Source organism: Rhinichthys klamathensis, unplaced genomic scaffold (genome assembly GCF_029890125.1).
Source record: "Rhinichthys klamathensis goyatoka isolate OS25496 unplaced genomic scaffold, OSU_Roscu_1.1 h1tg000053l_1, whole genome shotgun sequence".
Lineage (NCBI taxonomy): Eukaryota > Metazoa > Chordata > Actinopteri > Cypriniformes > Leuciscidae > Rhinichthys > Rhinichthys klamathensis.
The window spans coordinates 976,743-1,001,507 of NW_026606598.1; the positions used below are offsets into that span (position 1 = coordinate 976,743).

The window sequence follows — 24,765 nt, forward strand, 5'->3', positions numbered from 1 at the left end:
CTAAAGATACCAATGCAGTACAATGGGTTTTGTCATACTAGTATTATCTGGAACTGAAAAGAATATGCAACAAATGTATGACTGACAGAGGATGAGATGCAGCATCTCAGGGTTTCATATTTTAATTCAGCTCCTTCTTATGCTGACTAATACGTTTTGCATAACTATACCTCATAAAAGTTATTTTCAGTTAAGTGAATAGAACTTACCTTTCTGATGCAGTGATTGAAGTGATCTTATTTGAATTTTAACAATGATTATCATACACAATATCTGCTTTGTTGATATTTTTTGTTCTCAGAATTTGAAAGGCTTTAATAAATAATTTTCTCAAGAACACACTGGGATTGTGTTGTCAGTAGTTGTCAGACGCTTTCGAAGCTGCTTAATTGAGCTTTGAAGCATTTATGAATCTTTTGTTTCGAATCAGTGGTTCGGAGCTTGTTTTAAACTCACCAAGTCACGTGATTACGTCATGCTGTTTTAAAACGTTTCAAAATGTTATTATTTGTAGGTTAAATTTAAAACATTGTACTTTCATGGAAACATTTGCAATTGATTTGTAAAAGGTGTTACATGCTTGTGCTGAGCTGTCGTTGAATTTACGCCGTTTTGACCAGCAGGTGCTTCTAGCCTGCGGTGTTTGGGTGTTTCGAGTAAATCGAGCTACGTTTCTTCACTTGCTTAGTTGTCAGTCATGTGAATGAATCAACCATAAATGACTAGATTTTCTGGAAATGGATTTTGTAGCGCTGTTTGATGGCACGTCGCCTTGTCTTATTATCCTAATAGAAAATTAAATGTAAGTCTGTGAGTGAATTTTCAGTCAGTGAATATTGTAAATTGATAGTCACCGAAAGCACTTCGAAAAGTTACAAAATATTAGCACATATGGACATTTAAAGTTAACACAACCCCAAAGTTAAAAGCTTTTTCATTCCTATATCGGAATACGTGCGGTGAGCACTTTGTCTAAAAAAAGTGATTAAAATAGAAATCATTTAACACGGATTTAATTTATTCAGAGAAGGAACCGGAAATACGTAGTCTGTTGTATCCGCACACATCCGCATGATTCTAGTGGTTGTATTAATGGATGTTTAAGCAGTATCTGCCCACATTGCAAGACAACCTGGCTCGCATATCCAGTGACTGTCCCCCAACTGCAGGAGGGTGAGTTTGGAAGAGTCTCAAAACGGAGCCGCCTGAATCATTCGTGCAACAATGAGCTCGGAGCAGCCGAGCGACAATGAGGAACCCGAAGAGCCGCGCGCTGATGTGCTGCGCGAGGAGGATGAGGAGAACAGCGATGAAGACAGGGGCTCCTCCACGAGACCATCATCACCACAAGCGGGCCGTGAGAGTGCCGAAAAGCAGGGCAGCTCGAGGCTCGAGTTGGCCGCAGACGACGGGACGGGCTCGGGATGCAGGGGCTCGAGCGACTCTCTGTTCTCGTGGATTTGCAACAGGACAATCCGTAGGGGGGCGTTCGTAGACCCCGCGCGGGATCATTTCCGTACAATGACACGGCTTTATAAGTCCATGAGCCCGGCTACGGATTCGATGAACCTTAGTACTCAAACTCACGGGGCTGTCTTCAACTTGGAGTATTCCCCGGACGGGTAAGCGCAGAGTCTGTGTTGCCCTTGTCATGAGTCCCGTAACGTTACTCAGTCTAGTTATGAGTGTCTCTTCAATTATGTGCACTTTTTACTAAACATTAAAAATATGTCGTCTTGGTTAAATCAATCGTATTTTATCATATGTGCTGGAATACATGGCCTTGAGCAATTTTAGTGTTTATTTTTATTTTTGGTATTGTGTGAGGTAACATTTTCAAGTTACTTGATACCATGATTAACGAACAGTCGAGTCATTTTTAATGTATAAAAATAAAAAGAAATTTAGTTTTTGAACTAAATGTGATTGATTAAAACTGATTGATTTAGTTATGACAACTAATTTAAGGCCTGGTTTCACAGACAGGATTAGGCCTTAGTTCAGTTAGGACATTTAAGTAGCTTTTATAAACATGCTTTAGAAAAAAAACATTACTAGTGTGAATCTTGAGACAAAACAATGGCACTGATATATTTTAAGATATGTCAGTGCAAGTTGCTTAGAGCTCAATTATGCATTTAGAATTTTAGACTTCTATGTTTATTTTCGTGGGGAAATTAAAACGTCTGGCTAGAAAAGGGTGCAAGGGAAAGGTTGATACAGAAACTATGTAGAAATAATAAAAATGAATTAGATAAAAAAATAGATATTATACTAGACAATTAGAAAATGTCAGTGTAGAGAATGTTGTCTGTTTAAAGATTAAAGCAATGCATATCACTTTCGCTATCTATTCTATATATTGAATTTATCATTTCTTAAGCAAAACATGTTTATTATAAGATGCATGTGGTACAAAAAAGTTCCCCTAATTGATAAACACCCTTATGTTTTTTTTTCTAGGTCCGTTTTGACGGTTGCTTGTGAGCAGACAGAAGTGCTCTTGTTTGACCCTGTTTCTTCCAGACATATTAAAACACTGGTGGAGGCTCATGAGGACTGTGTAAATAACATCAGGTACATGTGCACACGTCATATTATCGATTGCAGTGTGTGGGAACCTCAGTTATGTGAGCGAAAGCCCTTTTTTATAACAGCAGGTTTTAATGTACGAACTAATTCAAAACCATTTGCATAATGGAAAATATTGTTTTTCTATCTCTTACACACACACACACACACATATATACACATTATACTGTCTAGCACCATCATAAAGTTCATGAGAATGACCGCCATGTTGTCTGTGTGCAAAATTGTTTGGTTGATGATGTGTACTATTCAGGTTTCTTGACAACCGGCTGTTTGCGACCTGCTCTGATGACACCACCATTGCATTGTGGGATTTGCGGAAACTCAACTCGAAGGTGTGCACGTTGCATGGCCACGCCAGCTGGGTCAAGAACATTGAGTATGACACACACACCCGCCTGCTAGTGACGTCAGGGTTCGACGGAAATGTCATCACCTGGGATACCAACAGGTACGTGTAGTGATATGTGGTTAGTAGGGATGGGCATTTTTCAAAAACATTGCATTCGAATATTCGGGCTCATAAAAATAGAATATTCGAATATTCGTTTATTTAAATGACGTTTAACGAAAAAAACGTTATTTTTTAAGTTAAATTTTTTTTCACGTTTTTGTCACCACTTCTGAACAAGCTTACAATTAGGCAATATACACAACAAGCTTACAATATATGTTAAAGTTTTCTTTTAGTTGAAAACATTAAATAGTAGGCCTATGTGTAAACAAAAAATATAAAAAAAACAAAAGCATTAATAAAAGCATGCTTAAGCAGCGCGAACGGGGGGAAAAACACCTAATAAAGCAGATTGCGCCAGATATCGTACAGAACGTACACACACACACGAGTCAGCATATGATTATCGTGTTTATATTGTTTCACGTTTTTATTGAGAAAAACAATGTCCACATGCAGGGGCGCCGCCAGCAATTTATGCTCGAGTGAGAAAAGGCGCTTCTCTGACAGACGCTTCAGAGACACAAAGATAAGGTGTTCTAAGTTTCTAACAGCACTTTGCGTTTTCTGTTCTTAAACCTGTCTCCCTCAACGAAACTTAAAGGAAGTATATGTCTCAAATAGACATGTGCCGGTATTCGGTAATGCGATAAATCGCGGTAATGAATATGCACGATATTGTTATCGCTGGGACTTCGAAATACCGTGAAAAATAATAGATCCGAATTTAGATTTTTAGAACGCGCATCAGCTTATTTTCCATCAACCGCTTAAAAAACAATGCGTATGCTGTGCAAAACACGTGCGCACTTTGATGTAAACAATCCCCACATCACATGTATAAGCACTGTGTGCATGCAGTGCGCACTCTAGTCTAATGTAAACAATCCTCACATGGAGAAGAAGCACGGCGGAAGGAGGAACGCTGCCGACTATTTATCCCCCGCATGGCTGCCAACTCTCACGCATTCAGCTTGAGACTCACGCAATTGACACTTTCACACGGTCTCGCGCCACACATCCATTTTCTCACGCAGAGAAAAATCGCGGAGCAAAGAGGACACTGACACCGACAGACTAGACAGAGCAGGTTACTTTTGATATGAAAAAAATATCAGCTCTCAGGTTTTATAACGAAATTCAGACAATAAATACTGTTTTGGTGCTTGTAAATGACGTGACAGATCGCGCGCCTCAGTTCAAGTAAACAGATCATCTGTTACTTTTTATTAAAGATACAGTACAACCCACCGAAAGGTACGTACTTTCGATCAATCAGTGTTTTTCAACCACGGAAAGAGGTCAATAAAACTGCAGGAGAACAATTATGTCACAGAACGTTACATTTACCTCAGGAAAGCCATTTAATGTTAGTTGACTATAAGAAAATAGCTATAGAGAGGAGTATTTTGCTAAATATGTGCACTATATTACATATTTTAATATATGTTTACTTGTCATTATATAATTGTTATTATAATGAAAATTACGGCATATTACATTTTTATATTTATATTATTATTATATTTATATTGAATGCATTATATTTAATTTCTCTCTGTATGTTTACAGCATTATGTGAGATATATTTTTTCTTGAGAAAAAAATAAATGCAGGCTATCTACTGTAGCCTACCTAATATTTATCCAAATGAGTCAATATTGAATCAAGATTGAAATTAAATCCAAGAATTTAATTGAAATCATGAAAATTGTGTTAAGCAATAATACAAACAGTAGCCTCAGTAACTGTACCATGTAAACATGTTGTCACTAAAAAATAAAATTAATGTTTTGACAATCACAATTACACATTGTGATGCAAGTTTTTTTTAGATACCCCCAATCCGTCTGTTTCTCTTGTGCAATTAAAATATCGTGATAATACCGTATACCGTGATAAAAGCTCAATCAATTAATCGCAGCATGAAAATTTGATACCGGCACATGCCTAGTCTCAAAATCATTTTGCTATAAGATAAGTTATCATTTCGGATCACGCGGGGTCCAGCTGCGCTTACCTGCAGTTGTGAATGCAGTGATGGACAGCTGTCTTGCCTCATTCGACTGTTTGAGTTTTGAAGTGCAACATTAAATCCATGTTCATTCACGGCACAATGTTTCTCCTGGTGTCCACGTCAGCGCTGTTTGATCATCTAATAGAGATCTACGGTTAATAACAGAGAAATGTGAATGCTTCTCACTAGATCTCGCAGCGATGTTATTACTTCAGTGGCGAATTCAAATGTTTTCTTCACTGGATCTCTTAGCACAGTGTCGCTTGATCTCGCGCTGCACAGATGTTGCTGGTCCGAACTGATAAACGGTCCGTGAAGCACAATATAATGAGTAGCGAAGATTCGTTCCGCTTTCATTACGTTTGCCATTTGATGTTGCGCAACGTTGTGGTGATCGCGCCAGCGCGGATTTTGTCTGCAGGAAAAATGGTCCTAGGAATCGTTCGGTTTGTATGCGTACCGAACCGGAAGCCTTAGTACCGAAACGGTTCAATAATTACGAATACATGTACCGCTACACCCCTAATTTACATATATCCGAGTCCTGATCGGGAGGTAACGTCCGATTCCGATCGAGTCTGAAACCACGTGATCGGGCCCGATTTCCGATCGCGTGATCGGATCGGGACATCCCTATTCCAGACTGCGACCGTTTTTTGAGAATGTGCGAATTAAAATTGTATGTGGTCGCATTAGTGCGAGTGGACGCTCGCGCAACAGAATGCCGCTGTATCAGCTGCTGCAGTCCGTTACGTAACTTATGTTCAAAATGAACGAGTACATCATGAATCCATTTTCCAAACCGTGTTTTTGACTTATCCTGAATCACTATGGTACGCCTATAATAATAAGTGTTTATATTCTGACTATTTTATCCCGGGCTCGGCTCGGCTGCGGAGTTGCCCAGTGCCTGCGTGACTCGCCATAGACGAGAAGTAGCTCCGGCTACAGTGTTCTTCCGCAAGACACGTGCAGTTTATTTATTGACGAACGTAGACGTCACGCGCATTGCACACTGATGGTGAAACGCGCCAATTACGAATTCAGGAATTAAGGCATATAAAAATGAAAAGGTCTCACGAAACACCGAGCCCCTTCCTACGTCTTTTCAGCGGTTAGATGAGAGTAATCGCTCCACAGAGGGAAAGGAAATTATTATAAAATGCAGAAGGTAAGGAGTGTGAGATTTCTGATTTTTGTTACAACTATAAACTTTGATAACGAAAATCTGTATCAGCGTATTATAATACTCTAATCTTTTAAAATGTAATGCATACATTTGAATGTTTAATGATTTTTAAAAGATAGAAAGATGATGCTGATAGAAAGATGATAATAGACACAGACAGATAGATAGATATAATATAATTCAAATGTAAATAGATATATTGTATACACTCTAAACAATGCTGGGTTGTTTAAACTCAAATTTGGGTCAAATATGGACAAACCCAAATGTTGGGTTAAAAATTTAATTTTAACCTAACTTTCACTTTCAACTGTAAAAATGTTTTATTACATTTTTAACCCAACATTTGGGGTTGTCCATATTAGACCCAAATTTGGGTTGAAACAACCCAGCATTTTTTAGTGATAATTCAAATGTTAAATGCTTAAAATTACAGATTAAAATTACTGTCCAAAATCCATGAAAATGATAATTATCATATATTACATGTGTTTTTATATAATATATTACAGGTATTTATGCTGCAACCCAGAAAGCCTTTGCTAGCCTTGGTCCATTAAAACCACTATTCATCAGCATGCATTGATTAATCCCATGGCATGTAGCAAAAAAAAAAGGTGCGACCAAATCATATGCTGGTGCGACCATTGAGAAAGTTGGTAGCACCAGTGGAAAAGTTAGTCTGGAGCCCTGGGACGTGATGTCACAAGATGCGACCCTAAAAGTCGGAATGCTTAGCGATACCTGGTTCTTCTTGTCAAAGGAGCTATGTTGCCCATTGCAGTTCGGTACAGGCGTCAAAACTATTGTCTTTGCTGCAGATTTCATTTGACTGTTTTTAATCCTTTGCACATTTTACAAGCTCTTCGTGAGTTTTCAGCTCATAAAAATACCATGATATGAACGCACATACAAGTAGCACATTTAGCCTAGCACTAGCATTTTCTTTTTTGGTCTGGACCACGAGAACCGAACTACAAGTGTGAACACGCACCCTAAGATTTTGTGTTTCCTAATCCTTAATTAGGATTTCATGTACAAGTATGTGCCTCATAGTACTTTCTGTGCATTTAGGTTCACAGAAGATGGCTGTCCACACAAGAAGTTTTTCCACACACGCTATCTAATGCGGATGCGTCTGACTCCAGACTGCAGTAAGATGTTGATCTCCACATCCTCTGGTTACCTGCTCATCTTACATGACCTTGACCTCACCCAGAGCCTTGAGGTCGGGAGCTACCGCATCCTACGGGCCCGTAGGGCCCCGCTCAGCACAGGTACATACATAAAGCATAAACAAATAAGGGATATGTGAGTTGGACATGAAGAATGCAGAGATCTGAAATCAGGACGACATGGAAATGGATTAGTATTCAAAGGTTCATATTTGCTACAGGCAGCATTGGGCAAAATTCAGAAATGTAAGAATGGTCTTCGTTTCAGTTCATGAGTTGGAATTTAAACAGAATTTTAATTGACATTTACTGTACTGCGATTCAGAGATATTCAGCCCAAAGTCATTTGAACAAGGGAATTCATTAATCCAACACCATTAATACTAATAGTTTCTTAGCTGTTTTATTTAAGGTTTCCATGTTGTAGAATTCTTTGTTGTTAAGCTCCATTAAGATAAACTTCTTAGATAATCATCATATTAAGATAATCATCTTAAAGATCGTTTTGGAAATGCTTTTCCGCTGGTCCATAAAACTAAAGTGAATTTATTAAATATTATGAAATGTATGTAAATGTCAAATATTAATTATTAATAACATAACAATAATAACATACACTACTGTTCAAAAGTTTGAGGTTGGATAGATTAAAAAAAAAAAAAAATGTTTTTGAAAGAAGTCTCTTATGCTCACCAAAGCTGCATTTATTAGATTTAAAAAAAAAGGTAAAAACAGAGGTATTACAGTTTGAAAGAACTGTTTTCTATTTTAATATTTCAAAATGTAATTTATCCCTGTGATCGAAGCTACATTTTCAGCATCACTCCAGTCTTCAGTGTCACATGATCCTTCAGAAATCATTCTAATATGCAGATTTGGTGCTCAAGAAACATTTCTTATTATTATCAATGTTGAAAGATGTGCTGATTAATATTTTTGTTTAAATGTTTTTTTTTTCTTTAATGAATAGAAAGCTCAAAAGAACAGCATTTACTTGAAATAGAAATATTATAGATGTCTTTGTCACTTCTGATCAATTTATTGCATCCTTGCTCATGCTGAATAAAAGTATTAATTTCTTTCTTTTTTTAAATCTGATCCCAAATTTTTGAACGGGGGTGTGTATAATGATAACATGTTCATGGGTCATTCATAAAATATTAAGTAATATTAGTTATAAATATGAATTATTATTGAAAACTGCAGTTGTATAAATTTAATATTAATAAAATAATTTTGGATTCAATTTATTCTATTTTAATTCTACTTCCTAAAATTTAGCTTATTTTGTTTGCTACCTCAGGAACTGAACTGGAATTTAAAGACATAGTAATTCAGATCTGAATGGTGCAAAAACCTATAAAACAGCCTGATATGACAGTGAACTATACAGGTGAAATAGTTGGCGAATCTTGTGCCAGCAGCCATTTCACCCTGTAGCCTAAGACTAGTAGCCCACTGAAGCCAAGCAGGGTTGAGCCTGGTCAGTACCTGGATGGGAGACCTCCTGGGAAAACTAGGTTGCTGCTGGAAGAGGTGTTAGTGAGGCCAGCAGGGGGCGCTCACCCTGTGGTCTGTGCGGGTCACAATACCCCAGTATAGTGATGGGGACACTGTACTACTTTAAACCGAGGCCCTGACTCTCTGTGGTCATTAAAAATCCCAGGATGTCCTTCGTAATAGAGTATCATCCCTATATATATATATATACTGATTGGCTTCATCACTCTGTCTCCTCTCCACCAATAAGCTGGTGTGTGGTGGGCGTTCTGGTGCAGTATGTCTGCGTCGAATCTTCCAGACGGATGCTGCACATTGGTGGTGGTTGAGGAGATTCCCCCTTCCATATGTAAGGCGCTTTGAGTGTCGAGAAAAGCGCTATATAAATGTAACAAGCAATTAATGGAGCCTATTATTATTATTATTATTATTATTCATATTATTATCCTCTTTCTCTCAGAAGGTTCATCAGCAGGATCCAGGTCAGGTGGTTCTCGTCACACCATTGACAGCAAAACCCATCCACACAGAGAGGGTAAAGCTTTAGAATGATTTATGAAATTTGTACATGCATAAGTAGTTTGGTCTTTTTTTGTAAAAAATTTATGATTGTACACTTTTCTTTTAACCAACTACTGGTTTTACTACAGTTTTTTTTTTTTTTTTACTCCAGTGTTCACATTTTGTCTTTGCCCAGGTTTGTCACCCAGAAACAGTCTTGAGGTTTTAACCCCAGAGATCCCGGGTGAGCGGGACCGTGGGAACTGCATCACCTCATTGCAACTGCATCCCAAGGGCTGGGCCACACTGTTACGCTGCTCCAGCAACATGGACGACCAGGAGGTTAGTGATGGAACCTAAACCAAGTGTGGAACGTACAGTCTGCCAGGAGAATGAATTTCAACTTATTTCTGTTTATTTCTTTGTTTCTCAGTGGACGTGTGTGTACGAGTTTCAAGAGGGAGCTCCACCTCGACCACCAGTGTCTCCTCGCTGCTCTCTGCGTCTCACGCACTACATCGAGGAGGCTAACGTAGGCCGCGGCTACATTAAAGAGCTGTGCTTCAGTCCTGACGGCCGCCTCATTTGCTCGCCGTACGGTTACGGCGTGCGTTTGCTGGCGTTCGATGAGCACTGCGCTGAGCTGACGGACTGCATGCCTGTGAGGACGGCTCTGCTGCGGGAGGTCCGCTCCATCTACTCTCACAGCGACGTGGTGCTCACCTCAAAGTTCTCACCCACTCACTGTCAGTTTGCATCAGGCTGCCTTAGCGGACGCGTAGCTCTTTATCAACCACACTTTTAACACATACACTGATCGCTGAACTATATCCTGCAAATGGCAGAAGCTTTTGATGTTTATGGCGGACAATGGGAGAACGAAACTACCTTAAATGGAGTATTTTTGTGTGTGTGTGTGTGTGGTCACGCTGCATGTGAATGACCTTGTACGTTTTTGTCATTTTTAGATGTAATTGTTCTTTACACTGTGTAAACTCTGAACTTATCAGTCTATGCGAGAATGAAAGCAAAGAGCATTAGTTTTTCTCCATGATGGAGGATGAATGAGTCACGTGAGCGTTAGAGAATTGTGGAATGTTTTTTGTTTGCTCATCCATGCAGCACTGCAGTAAACGCTTAAGCCAATCATTTTTATGGAACTGTAACACAGTTTAAGGCAATTTTTGCATTTTGCCAAACATTTTAGAACTTGACAATGCCATATTCATTTTCAGAAAAAAAAAATTCTGAAAGTCACTTTTACTAATTGTTTGTATTTACTTTTGGACTGCTTGTCCTTAACACTAACCGAGGTCTGAGTTGTAGATTGTCAATGCAGTATGTACCATGTACGTGTGACTATTGGGATGAATATGACTTCAGTCGATGGTTTGATTTTTGAAATCTTCTGATTTCATATGCTTCTGGATTCTACATGGACAATCAGCAGTTATGAAATGTTCTGATGCTCATGACGCACATCTCTGGTCATAAAAACAATGGGATAGAGCAGTTTTGATGCAGGTTTAGCTGATGGATGCGCGTTTTAAATGGCTGGACATGATGAGATTTGCCTTCTCTAGACCTACATAGAGGACACAATCTGAATGTTCAGCTTTTCTGGGACTATTATCAGTGGTTCCTCCTCCTTAGCAGTTATTTAAATAGAGTGACTGTTCTTAATTAAATTTAAAAGCAGAGTAACAGTAAAAGTTACCATAACTTTATTCATCCTTGATTCTCATTTGATTCACTCTATTCATGTTGAAATTACTAAGGATGCAGTGCTATAGATTTATTAAATAAAGAAAGTTTTTCATAGCTTGTGTTTGGCTTTCGGGAAGAAAAATGCTGTAAACAAAAGAGCTGTTTAAGATTTTTAGGAAGAACTAAAACTTGTATTAGCATTCCTTAGACTGATGGAGTACACAGTAAATATGTAGGCTATTGGCGTCTGACTCGCCTAAACAGATCAGGGATGACACTCCTTTTAAGTCAAGAGCTGCATTGGTGGGGAAAAAAAAGTCAACTTGTGTCTGCTGAATTTTTGTGAAACTCTGGTGTAGATCATACATATAAAATAGAAAATATATGGAATTCATTAGTTTCATATACCAGATGGTTTTATGCTACTGTTCAAAGTTTGGGGTCTGTACGTTTTTTTTCTGCTCACCAAGCCTGCATTTATTTAATCAAAAATACAATAAAACAGTAATATTGTGAAATATTGTTACAATTAAAAATAACTGGTTTATATCTGAATACATTTTTTAATTTATTCCTGTGAAAGCAAAGCTGAATTTTCAGCATCATTACTCCAGTCTTCAGTGTCATTCTAATATGCAGATTTGCTGCTCAAGAAACATTTCTTATTATTATCAATGTTGAAAATAGTTGTGCTGCTTAATATTTTTGTGTAAACCCTGATGTATTTTATATTAATATTTTGTAACATTATTTACTAAATGTCTTTACTGTCACTTTTGATCAATTTAGTACATTCTTGCTGAATAAAAGTATACATTTCTTTAAAAAAAATCTTGCTGAACCCAAACTTTTGAACAGTAGTCTATGTAACTAATTGAAAGTATACAATTACACAAGTATACAATTGAAAGTAAGGTGTGTAAAATAAACTGGTTTGAAGTGTGTAACCCACATTAAAAGTAATCTAGAAATCTTAAAAATGACCAAGCATAAATGCAACATTTTGAATCAAGATATCCAACTCACACACTGGTTCTCCTTTCTTCTTCATAAACTTCATTACACATTTCCACGTGTAATTGAAAGAAATGCTCTGATACTGGAACAAAGCTAGTTATAAAGTGTAACATAATGGAGATGAAGCATATTTCAGAAATGAATAAAAAGGTAATCTCACAATTCTGACTTTTTTCCTCGGAAATTGTGATATAAACTCGCAATTGTGAGATATAAACTCATAAATCTGAGAAATAAAGTCAGAATAGCAAGATATAAACTCACTATTGAGAGAAAATGTCAAAAATGTGAGCTTCCTTATTTCTCAGAATTGGACTTTATTACTAGCAATTACAAGTTTATGGGGCGGTTTCCCGGATAGATTAAGCCTAGACCTAGACTAAAATGGCCCTTTAAACTAGATTAACAGAAATCTGCTTTTGCTATCATGGCTTTAAATACTCCTAGATTTAGTTTAGTCCAGAGTTTAATAAGCTGATTTCCTGGAGGAATATTGAGTTACTCCATGACTAAATTGAGTCTTAAATTAAACCTACCAGGAGGGAGGTTTAACTTCAGATTAACATTGTGTTGGATTTCTTTGAAACCAAGAGGGCATCTTGTAATCTTTCACTTAAAAGACTCACCACAGATTCCATTAAACTCTCTGTAACTCGTCACGGTGTTCATAGCAGAGATCTAATACAGCTACAAAATGATCTCAATATCTCATCTTTTTTTTTTCTGACTCTGGATCACACGAGCTGCCGGTCCACAACTTGGAGATAAAAAAAAGTTTGGGGTTGGTATGATTTCGTTTTTTTTAAAGAAGTCTTTTATGCTCACCAAAGCCGCATTTATTTGATCAAAAATACAGTAAAACTAATGTTGTAAAATAATATTACAACTTGAAATATATTACAATAGAAAACAGTTCATTTAAAATGCAATTTATTCCTGTAATGGTAAAGCTAGATATTCTCATCCATGTTTTGCCCTGTGACATCTATGTGCTGACCAGAGCAGATACAAAGGCCCCTTAAATAAAACATGTCTTCCAAGAACAAGTCAACAAACATTTAATCAATCAGTTAACAAAGGTGAGGGGAGGTGGAGAGAGAAGAATGTGTGATGTGAGGTTGAAATGCAGTCTACTTTTGGGCAGGCATAAGGTCATCTATGGACTGGTCTTTCTCCAGCCGTTTCTCCATCTCTATCATCAGCTTGACTCCATCCACCACCATCTGCACCAGCTCCACCTCAGAGAAGCCCAGGCGGTCAGCGTTGGAGATGTCAAAAGTACCACCCACAGCTGCAGTGTCCACACCACCTAATGAACAGAGGCACCACTTTATTATTGCCATCAGTTTACATGATGTATTTCTGTTCACGATGCTCAGTAGTAACAGTAATGTGCTGTTAAATGTTTTCCAGCTGAAATCAGTTCTTACCTGTTCCACGTTTCTGCAGCCTCAGTCTCAGAAGGATCTCTTCAAACTGGCGGTACTTGCTGAGATTAGGCAGTTTGACATGCACTCCTGCACGCAGGCCTGTGCCGAGGTTGGATGGGCAGGTGAGGACGTAGCCAAGGTGCTTATTCCACATGAACGAGTGACCCTTGTTTTTGAACAAATCCTCAATCTGAAAGAACAATCAGTTGTTGTTTTTTGCAGCTCTGTTCAAGCCATTATTTATCTAAAGTGTCTTGCGTACCCCAGAAATATTTTCATTTACAAGATAAAGCACATTTGAGGAGGAAGCAGTTTCAGGATATTTAAAATAAAATATCTGTAATTAGTGTGTTTCAATACAAGATGCTAAATCCAGTTGTTATTTAAACTTTGACAGGATGGTCTCCACAAGGGTTCTTCTCAAAGCTGTTTCAAAAGAATGTATTGGCAATAAAAAATAATTTGCAACGCGAAAAGCAAAAAACAAACAAAAAGGATAACTATAACGTTTTAATAATCATACCAATTCTGTGAGAATAGGGAAGTCCATACCATAACAATAACGTGCAATGATAAGTGGCCTATTTCATAAAGCCGGTTTTAGAGGATATACTGTGAACAAAACTTTGATTTTTGGAGTTGAAGATACGGGATTGGTAACTTGTGCTACGTGGTTAATCCGCTCCACTCCAGAGCAGGTTTTATTTTGATTAAAGACCCGTTCAAAATAAACCTATTCTGAAACTCAGTTTGTTCAACTAGCAACAGGACAACAGTTGCAATCACTTTCAGAACAAGTTTTTCCAGCTGATGAATGATAAAAACATTGACAGCCAATCAGAATCCACCCAACTTTAATGAGCTCATGCAGCACGCTTATAATAAATGTTATTGTGCGTTGGTGTGGGCACTGATATAGTGATCATTCTTGGTGTGAACGGGCCTTTAGGATTACAGGGATGTAATACCTTAGTGAGACCCGTGCAGAAACGGGTGAAGACCTCTTTCATGTTGCCACCTTTCTCCATGGAGATGACACGTAGGTGGTCCTCCTCATTCACCCACACAAGGAATGTCTTGGTGTCATTGTGCCTGGAAACAAGGAGAAAATGAGTGAGGGAATGTCTTCTAAGTCCAGCACAGAAATGCAATGGTTAAGCCAGAATGAAATGCTTTCCCAGTAAAGAACGATTGCCAGAGTATGGTGTCTGATGTATAAACACAGATTTCTATAAATATAAATTAAATAAATATAAAAACTGGATACAAATTGTATCTGATAAAAAAAAAAATCATATTTTTATAAAAATGAAGTAAAGTGCATCTGACACTAATCTAAACTGTAGAACTAGAAGAAATTCTAAGAATCAATTTGTTCCAATTAATGTTGAGCCAGTACTAAAAACCAACCATTTTCTCAGCACATTTGATGCTGCGTGGTTTTAGTGTAAGACTGCTAAAAATATGCAGATCAAATTGCTGTTGCTGCATGTATTTGTAGGATCTGGAACAAACTGACAGGAAGTAGGTTCTTCTCAACAAAAGTAGCACACGCAGTGCATTAGGGCAATCTAGAACACTGACCAGATACCCCTGGCGTCGGGCCAATCACGAGCCATCCCTGAGGCCAGCAGCAGGGGAGACACAGGCTTGTCGAACAGGAAATGGTCATCGATGAGCTGCTGCTGCTCGGCATCTGTCATGTTCTTCAGAGCGTAGTATTTCCCTTTGAGATCCCCAGACAGGACACCCAGAGCTACAGCAGACAGATCAACAAATCTGTTACTAATTCCTTTATCTTTTCTAATTTTTAAATAAATAATTTCTTAACGAAACATCCTAGACTACGGATTAAAATTTCTTTGTAAGGAGTATAACTCCTTCTTTGTAAGGAGCTACACACTCAAAAGTAAACACTTTGAGTGTGTAGCAGGAGAAAACAGAAGTTTTTGGGACATACTACCACATAACTGCATCTTTATCCGACCAGGTTGTAGCACAGTTACATGCATCCTGTCACAGTAAACTCGCCTGTCAATCATCTTGTCACAGTTACCATTCTCATATACACACTCTACATTTCAATTCATTTGATTTATGCTACTCAATTCTTCCTACCAGATTGGAGAGAAAATAGGCATTACATTGATCTGCCAGTCATGGGTCTTTCATGCAGAAAGCTCTCATGTTTTTGCATGATACAATTGGAAAATCTTTTTGAAAAAAAAAAGTTCACACTGTTTTTCATCAGATTAGATAAGTAAGGGATAATTCGTAAGCGGAGGGTGGTTGCCTCTACGTTAGCTGTATGAATTTAAATAAATGTGATAAATCATTCAAATAAAAGCAATCCGATGGCTCTACTTTATTTAAAGCGGACGGAGTGCTAGAACTAACTTAAGAAAATAACCGTCATTTTTACACGTCTGTTAAAAAATTACACTGTAAAACATCAGTTACAGCTTTAACTTCTTTTTAACTTGGCAAATAACCGAGGTATAAGCGGGATAATCCACGGCTAGCCATGCATGTAATTTTTTAACAGACGTGTAAAAATGACGGTTATTTTCTTAAGTTAGTTCTAGCACTCCGTCCGCTTTAAATAAAGTAGAGCCATCGGATTGCTCTTATTTGAATGATTTATCACATTTATTTAAATTCATTATTAAAAGAGAGAGAGAGAGAGAGAGAACTGAAAGAGAAGGAACAGAGAGAGAGAGAGAGAGAGAGAGAGAGAGAGATGCGTGCGCGAGTTACCTGTGTGCGTCTCTTCTTTAAAGTCTGCAGTCCCCTCGTTGCTTAAGCATATAGCTAACTTAATGATTCTATAATGGATTTATTAAAATTATTTATGAATGACAGGCAACACTGACAGTGACAAGGCAATCTTTATTTGAACTAATCATGTCATTTATTTAAATGAATTAGCTGTATGTCAAACCAAACTTTTACAAGTCCTGTGGGTGTGAAAGGGGAGAGTGCAGGTGCATTTCTAATTTTCTCCAAGTCAGACTCAGTAATACGCGGATGATGAACGCTGGTGTCTTTTCCATTTAACTGTGTTTCTATGGTTACCAATGTTTATAGTAGCGGATTAATTTCAAACTGTAATCAAACTGACTGGAACTAACTGTGCATTAAACGGTTTTACTGCACACCTTCCAGCCAATCAGAATCGAGTATTTAAACAGCCCGTGGTATAATGATTACCGTATTTTCCTCACTATAAGGCGCACTTAAAAGCCTTTAATTTTCTCAAAAAACGACAGTGCGCCTTATAATCCGGAGCGCCTTATATATGGATCAATTGGTTAATAACGCTCCGCGTTATTAAATTCGCCCGCTAACTCGCGCTCGTGTCCGTAAGTTACGTGCCCGCCCCAGCCCGCTCACACTTATTAATAAATGCCTCGCCTTCGGCGCCGCGCACTCGCTACAAAGCTCTCAGAAAACATTCCCCGTTCAAGGTAACCGGGGCGTCATATATGAAACAGCGTGCCATTGCTGTCAGCGAGCCGCCGTATCTAAGCACTCATACCAGTCAGATTGTGAATGTATGTCGCGAGCTCGCTCACGAGCAAGCACGCTTACTATCAGATCACTCAAATGTTCAGAGGGCTCGCGACATACATTCGATATATATGTCGTACATTCCCTTTAGCACATCTAGTGGATGCATAACGCAAACCCAGGCAAACGTTTGACTGCAGTATCTTATGCGCCTTATAATCCGGTGCGCCCTATATATGAAAAATGTTCTAAAATAGGTCATTCATTGAAGGTGCGCCTTATAATCCGGTGCGCCTTATAGTGCGGAAAATACGGTATTAGAATCACTCAAACCCCTTTATATAAGCCTCAACTTGATTATCTGTCTCGCACTTTCACCATGTTTTTTAGTTTAACACTTAAGATTTATGCTGCAGTGATATTTTAGTATCAGTGGGATACTATTATAGTTTTTATTCATATTTTAAATGAGTTTTCATTTTTATTACAGGGCTCGAAATTAACTTTTTTACCTGGTAGCACTGGTGCTCCGAACTTCAAAAAGTTAGGAGCACCAGCAAAAATTTAGGAGCACCCACCAAATTTGACGTTTAGCTCTGCCAGAAGAGCGGAACGACCGGCAGCATTCTGATGATTAAAAGCCTTAATAATCAAACCTGATTTGTTTTCCACACACTTGTCCCTGCATTTTTTTTGTGCTTGGCACTCTCTCCTTGTTTAACCAAGCTCTTGCGCTTAAAATTTATTGGTTTTCGGTGGTGGCCGATGGACATTGTCATCCTTTCTTGCCCTGGTTTTTTTTTTTTTTTTTTTATTAAAGCTGTGATTTTACCACTGTATTTCATAGCTTTGTAAGATAAAATCCTTCTTTGCTAAACCTAATCATCATTTTGGTATATCATCATATCAATATCAAAAACTACAATAATAAAGTAGCATTAAAAAGTTTATTTTAACTAATTTTCTACCATATACAATTGAATACAATTAGCAGCTAGCTAACAACAACTTGATTTGCACTTTTTGTTTCTGGTTTCACCTCACTCCAGTCTAAACTAAAAGTTTTGGGTTTTTTTGGTAAGTTTTCTTCACATTGTCATATAAATAACCTGAATACTGTAGTTTATTAAGGTTAAATCTTCCTAACCACTCTTACTAAAAATAAATGGGGTACGCACACTTACATTCTCATTTTAAGAGGTGTTCTGAGTAAATGTGGTTTGATTGGTTAACATTAGTTAATGCATTAGGCTAACTAACATGAACCATGAGCAATACATTTGTTACTGTATTTATGAATCTTTGTTAATCTAAGTTAATAAAAAATACAGCTGTTCATTGTTTGTTCATGTTACTTCACAGTCCATTAGGCTATGTTAACAAATACATCTTTTGATTTCAATAAGGCTACTATTAATGATTAAATTAGCATTAACAAAGATTAATAAATGCTGTAGAAATGCAGTTTATTAATAGTTAATGTTAACTAATGTAGTTAACTAGAGTTTAATAAATTGAACTTTATTGTAAAGTGTTACCGATTTGTTATACAACGATGCAGACATCTCGTGAGTTCAGTGTTGGACAGATCAGTTGTTTTAACCATTCATTAAATGGAATCAGTTCAAAGGAGTCATTAGTTCGCGAATCGGACGTGTCATTAGCGGACGTGTAGGCTACGGTACGCATTGTTGTGTGATTATCCCAGCAGTTTAGGACATCGCACAAGATTTGTGTCAACACAGAAAACATTTCATCACTGGATAGTTTGTTTTGTTTATTGAAATTGAGGTTTATGTCAGCTGAATGTGCGGAACGCTTTTTTTTGTTGCACAATTCACACCCTGAGGGTAATTCAGGAGAAAAATCTCCGAATGCTTCACGTGAAACTTCGGTCTTCTTACCTTTTACCATCGTGTCAATTCTCGATTTCGATTAATATGCGTGAGGGAGGGAGAGCAAGACTGTTTGAAGACTGTGAGAGTGCGCGCGCGCGACCGTCTCTCTCTCTCTATCTCTCTCTCTCTCTCTCTCTCTCTCTATGCTCGTTCTTTCAGTAATATGAGCCTTGTCACAAGCGCAGCCGTCAGTCATCTATCACTCACCAATCAAAAAAGGCTTTGGCGGTCGCCAAAAAAATTCAATGCAGGAAAAACCTCGTTTCATCTTCTCTCTTATTCAGCCTTTTAGTCGCGCGGTAGTCAGCTCCCTGTCACGTGACAACGGAGCGCAGCGTAAGTGAATGGGAGTGATTGACAGCTAATATTAACCTATCTAAAATCTGCTTTAAAGTTAGGAACGTAAGGATGAAGTTTGATTGGATGTAATCGTTGGATAAAATGATGGTCCGGCCACCGCGTATCAGTGCACATAAGGTATACACTGAGCAGTAATTTTGAAAAACGTTTTTGTAGAGAAATAAAAACAGGTCGCACCACAACCATTATTTGCACTCGCACAGATGCTCCCAAATATATTTTTAGGTCGCACAGATTAAATTTGAGGAGCATATGCGACCAAAATGGTCGCAATTTCGAGCCCTGTATTATAAAGTTTTAGTAATTTTGTTGTGCATCATAGTAGTTTGAGTTAGTTTTATTTTATGTTATGGTTTTCGTTTTAGTTAACTAAAGTAACCCTGGTGTGTAGTTGAACCAAACCGAATCCTCCTCCAATGCACAATGGGTTGTAGGCGATATTAGCTGTTAAAGTCAAGTGTGCATGGACTTGCAATTTCTACAAATAGTAGATCATCCAAGTATCTTTGTGATACTCATTTCAACATACTACAGTTTGGGACACACTAATTATAATTTCAAATACTATTTTAGGATGGATAGTCTGCAAATTGGGATGGAGCAGATCTTTCTTGTTATGTTTCAAATAAACCGATGTGGTGCTGCAGTGATGTACATGTACCTTCCACAGAGAGCTTCTCAACGGCTCTTCTCTCTCCACGACTGCAGTGTGGCGGCAGACAGAATCCGCGAATGCTCCTGCCTGTTCTGACGCGAGAGCTCAGCACGTAATCGGAGTCCAGGTCATCCCCACCCTGCAGGAACAAACAGTTTTAGCCTTTTGAATAACCAATATCACTGTGTCAGTGCAACAACAAAAAACTCATCAGAAGGTTGTATTTTGAAAATGTCTCAGCGGTTTTGTCTGTACAATGAAAGTGAGTGGGGTCTAATGTTGTTTTGGACAAAAACATTCTTAAAACATCTTTTGTTGTGTGTGTCTTTGAAATAACATGAGGGTGAGTAAATGACAGAATCACTTCTGGGTGATCTATCACTTCATCTTCATACCTTGAGGTTACTGGGGTTGAGGTCAGTCTTGTGTTTGTCTGTAGGCTTGTATCCTCCATGTCTGTCCTGAATAATAGGGTCCAGCAGGTCCTTGAACACCTCATAGGTCTCTTCATCCCCAGCCACACAACCCACAGTCATAATGAAGGGGTGGCCTGAGATGGGGAAAAAGGTCCATGCACACAAATTAGGAGCAATGCACCTCAGAAGCCGGCACTAACTAAAACCATCCATGCTTAACATCAAGTGCTTTCTCTTAGGACTATCTAAACCCTGACCCTGACCCCTGACAGACTATGCATATTCGTTTACCAGGATTATCTACTCCAGTCTGAATGACGTTATCGATGGTGAAGCCATTGGGTGTGCATTGCTGACGGAGGCGTTTGTACATGTCCAGAGTGAGGACTTTGGCCATATGGTTGCAGTGCTCTGTGAGGTCTGGAAACTCATCCTCAGCTGGCCGTTGCTTGATGACCAGCCTGGCTAGCTTAGCATTGCTAAATAAATACAACACATGGGGTGAAAAAAACACACACTACACTTTGCTGCCAAAGGCTGAGTTCTGTTGGGTTCTGAATAGGTTAGCACCATTTGTCTCAACAAATACTTTGAGCATTCTTTCCTTTCCGAAAACAGTGTTTATGACCTGTTTTAGGCCAATTGTATTTTATTATCCATGCCAGGCAGGTTGGTCTTAATCTATACAGGAAATGTTTTTATTCGATGCCCTCTGCACCAAAACACAAGTCAGCAAGGCCACGGTCTAACACACAACTATATTAACACTTCTTTCTGATTGTAGTGTAATGCTCGCAATACACCTATATTACACCTGTATGTTCTAAAAGCGCACGAGAGCTGGTCTTTAGAGAACTTTGAGTTGCTTCGGGCCTTTACCTGGGTAATTACATCATCCAGTGTAAACCCGCTGGGTGTCTTTTTGGAGCGCAACTTCTCATACAGCACCGTTGTTGTGAGGACCTTGGCCATATGGTTGTTGTGCTTGCTGAGGTCGGGGTATTCCTGCTCACAGGTGTTCTGGTTGTGACTGTTCCCGAAAGGCATGGCTGCTGTTCGCTGAGCACGGTGGGATTGGGATGGAAAATAACTGTGGTTACACTGAATGTGAAATAAAGCCAAGAGGCATCCTTTCATGGGTTTTCATGGAGAAATATTCATAGAGTTGAAGTAGTATCAATACAAGATGGAAACTGTTTTTGAGACTAACTACTTTTATGCACGTGATAAGCGTTACATTTCTACACGAGTAAAAATGGCAAATGATAAGTATGACCAATATGTGCTATGGTTCAACATAGAAATACTCATATAGGGTTGTCTTCTATTGAACACAAAAAAAGAAATTTCGAATAATGTTAGTAAGCAAACAGTTTCTGGTCCCCATTGACTTCCATGGGGACCAGCAACTGTTTGCTTACTAACATTCTTTGAAATCTATTATTTTGTGTTCAATAGAAGAAATATATCCATACAGGTTTAGAATAACTAAGTTAGAGGATGAGAGAGCAGCTCTGTAGGATGGACCGTTATCAAGCAAACTAGCCGCACACACGTGTTGTAACTTACTTTCTTTCTGCTCTCTCCCTAATATAAAATTATAGAAACGGTGAGTTTTTGAGTCTTTCTTTATGTTAAACATACCTCTATGTCGAACGATGTACGTTCGTTCAGACATGTCAGTCAGACGTTTCCTTTCCAGCAATGCGTGTAACGTTAACGTTATAACGGTTAGTTGCTAACGTTACTGTGTTTAAGTTAACTTACTCTTTGAAAACACTTCAGTTTGTGCTCGATGTAGCCTAATGAATGCTCTTTTTAAAAAGTGTTATTTCACATTCGATGTAACGTTAGCCCTCCTATAAACACGATCTTTTAAAAATATTTATATTTCCAAGTAACGTAACGTTAATCGATGTTTGCTCACACAATCGAAGTCGCTGTTTAGCGAATCCGTTCCTCCTGTTCATCTCGTCATTTACGACAGTGACCTTGCTGAATCTAATACACAATAACAGAAATGTTCAGAGATATCAGTAAGTGCGTAATTAACAGATTAACTTACATATTTCCCATTTGGTTTGCTGTTCTGAACTGTTTCCGGACTGCGGTTACACAGAATGTGATTGGTAATGTTCAGGTTTGACAGGTTCTTCAACGGTCGGTCACTCTAACGGTTTACAACGTAAACGTAATTTAAATCAAAATACGCACTGGCTGGATTTTGAGTTAGTTGACGACGTTCGTGTTTTTATTTGAGATTATAGGCTATGTGTATCTTAATATATTGGGTAAAATATTAAACGTTTACATTTGTAAACCGTAAACGGTCATTCTATGAAAATGGTGGCTTTTTGAACAGACAACTTTTAAAAAATGTAATTCTTTTTTTTATACCAAAACTTATAGTCAGCTAATAGTTAACCTCTTAACATTATAAATCAACTTAAATGACAGCTTAATGTATTTTTATATTTTTACTACATTACATAAAAAAATGCTTGAGCTGCCTTTTTGTCACTGGTGTTACCTATATTTTAGATGACAATTCAGGCTTTCCAGAATGTAATTTGACCATTTTATTTGCATACATAATCAAAGAAAGAAAAAGTTAATGTAATATTAAGAAATTGTCTTTATTAGTAATAATTTGCTTTAACCAGGTATGTGTAAAGTTCTATTGTGTGACATTTTTTTATTTCTACAATTGTGTTTTTTGTTGTAACATTAGAAATAATTGAGGTCGAGTGATCAAAATTGAATGATCATATCCTTAAAATGCTTACTAATGAACGCAGCAACAGTTAGGTAGATACAAAAACCATATTCTATAAAAACTGGGCTACTCTGATGCCAGAACACCAATATCCCATGCAGTAACACCAGTGACGCAATGTAACACCAGTGACGCAATGTGAAACCAATGACATAACATAAGATTATTTCAAACAAATTTTTATCAATTTATTAGTAATATTTATTGTTGAGGCTTTTATGAAACCTTATGTTGAGAAAAACGTTAGTGGTGTTATTGATTGTCACTGGTGTTATCGTCATGTCACTGGTGTTACCAGCAGTAACAGTAACACCAGTGACGATAACACCAGTGACAAATCTGCAGACAAGATAACATATCTAAGATGGCTACCACAGTAGCTCAAAACCACACTTCTTAAATTGTAAATAAATTACTTAATCATGCAATTTGAACAATTATTTTAATCAAATTTCCTTTTCCCTTACTATAATCTGTAGAACACCAGTGACACATCTTAAGTCCTCGCATGAAATTATCAAATGATTTATCAAATTGCTAAAAGATGAAGAGAGAGTGCAAACTGACCATGTGCTTTTCAAAACAGCCCCTCCTCCAAATTAACCTTTGACCCAGAAAGAAGTTGGCAAGGATGTTGCATTATTTCAAAGTAGTGGTTTTTATAAATTGTAACACCAGTGACATGAAATTGAGGGACAGCTATTCCCTGTAAATTATTTATAATATTTAGTTAATATTTTAGTTTTTTTAAGTAGTCCACTAAATAAATATACTACTTTCCTTTGTATTATGACATTTAAAGGCGGAGAAAAATATATTTTTTAAATCAAAATACGTCACTAAACCACGACTCCTGACCAGAGGGACAAGCCAATTTCATGGTACTGACCGTGTTCTACAATATATTAAAAAAATTGTTTGCAATATAACTGTCTTACAAATGTTTTATTAACAATAAAACACTTCAATTAAAACAAAAAACATATATTTGGTGTCATTATCTGACATTTTTAAGTGTTTTTCCTGGTGGTTAAGGCCGGGACAGGAAAGCCACCATTTTCGTAGAATGACCTTACTTTCAGTATAATATTAGATTTGTTTTTATTTTAACTTAATTTTAATTTATTATTACTTTTAACTTCCAAGTGTCTTTATTTTTACGTTTCTATTTAATATTTAAAAACCTGCAATTCTTGGCAATCCAATTTTTGGTTTGTCTCTCTAAAAGTACAGACATGAGTTTGACAGGATTTTAAAAGCATGACAGCATATTGCCATCTTGTTTATAATCAAGTTATAATTAATAAAGTGTCTGAGTCTGTTTTATGCTTTTTTATCAACACAAATTTTTTTTTTAAAGATGGGAATATCAATATTCAATTTAGTCTATGAAGTAATATGATGGAATATAAATATGAATGTAAAATGTTTTGTCCATTAACTTATGAGAATAATGTTTTTGTGTGTTTTCATTTATGGCAGACCAGCGTAATTTAATCATCCAAGGCCACACTTTTCAGGGAGGCTGCAGACCTGGAACAGGTGTTGATATACGGCCCAGGAAGTTT

The 24,765-nt window shown here is 37.6% G+C and overlaps 2 protein-coding genes across 3 annotated transcripts; one reads left to right on the plus strand and one right to left on the minus strand.

The window, feature by feature from the left end:
* The first annotated feature begins 1,044 nt into the window (after positions 1-1,044).
* On the plus strand, positions 1,045-10,656 carry wdr32 (WD repeat domain 32). Of its 2 annotated transcripts, none has more exons than XM_056248055.1 (7): positions 1,045-1,622; positions 2,464-2,577; positions 2,846-3,043; positions 7,327-7,529; positions 9,391-9,462; positions 9,625-9,770; positions 9,862-10,656. In XM_056248055.1, exons 1-7 carry the CDS (start codon positions 1,225-1,227, stop codon positions 10,231-10,233), a joined length of 1,503 nt encoding a protein of 500 aa, XP_056104030.1. In that variant the 5' UTR covers positions 1,045-1,224; the 3' UTR covers positions 10,234-10,656. The 2 variants fall into 2 exon arrangements, with proteins under 2 accessions (XP_056104030.1, XP_056104029.1); XM_056248054.1 differs by having other exon boundaries at positions 1,046-1,622; positions 9,388-9,462.
* Positions 10,657-13,194: 2,538 nt separating this feature from the next.
* LOC130083089 (creatine kinase, testis isozyme-like) lies at positions 13,195-22,531 on the minus strand. The gene is made up of 8 exons (XM_056248064.1): positions 22,487-22,531; positions 20,713-20,900; positions 20,401-20,555; positions 20,012-20,144; positions 15,167-15,338; positions 14,551-14,674; positions 13,583-13,772; positions 13,195-13,461 (listed from the first exon to the last, which is right to left on the minus strand). The coding sequence occupies exons 1-8, from the start codon at positions 22,495-22,497 to the stop codon at positions 13,283-13,285; spliced, it is 1,152 nt and encodes a 383-aa protein (XP_056104039.1). The 5' UTR covers positions 22,498-22,531; the 3' UTR covers positions 13,195-13,282.
* Between the last annotated feature and the right edge of the window lie 2,234 nt (positions 22,532-24,765).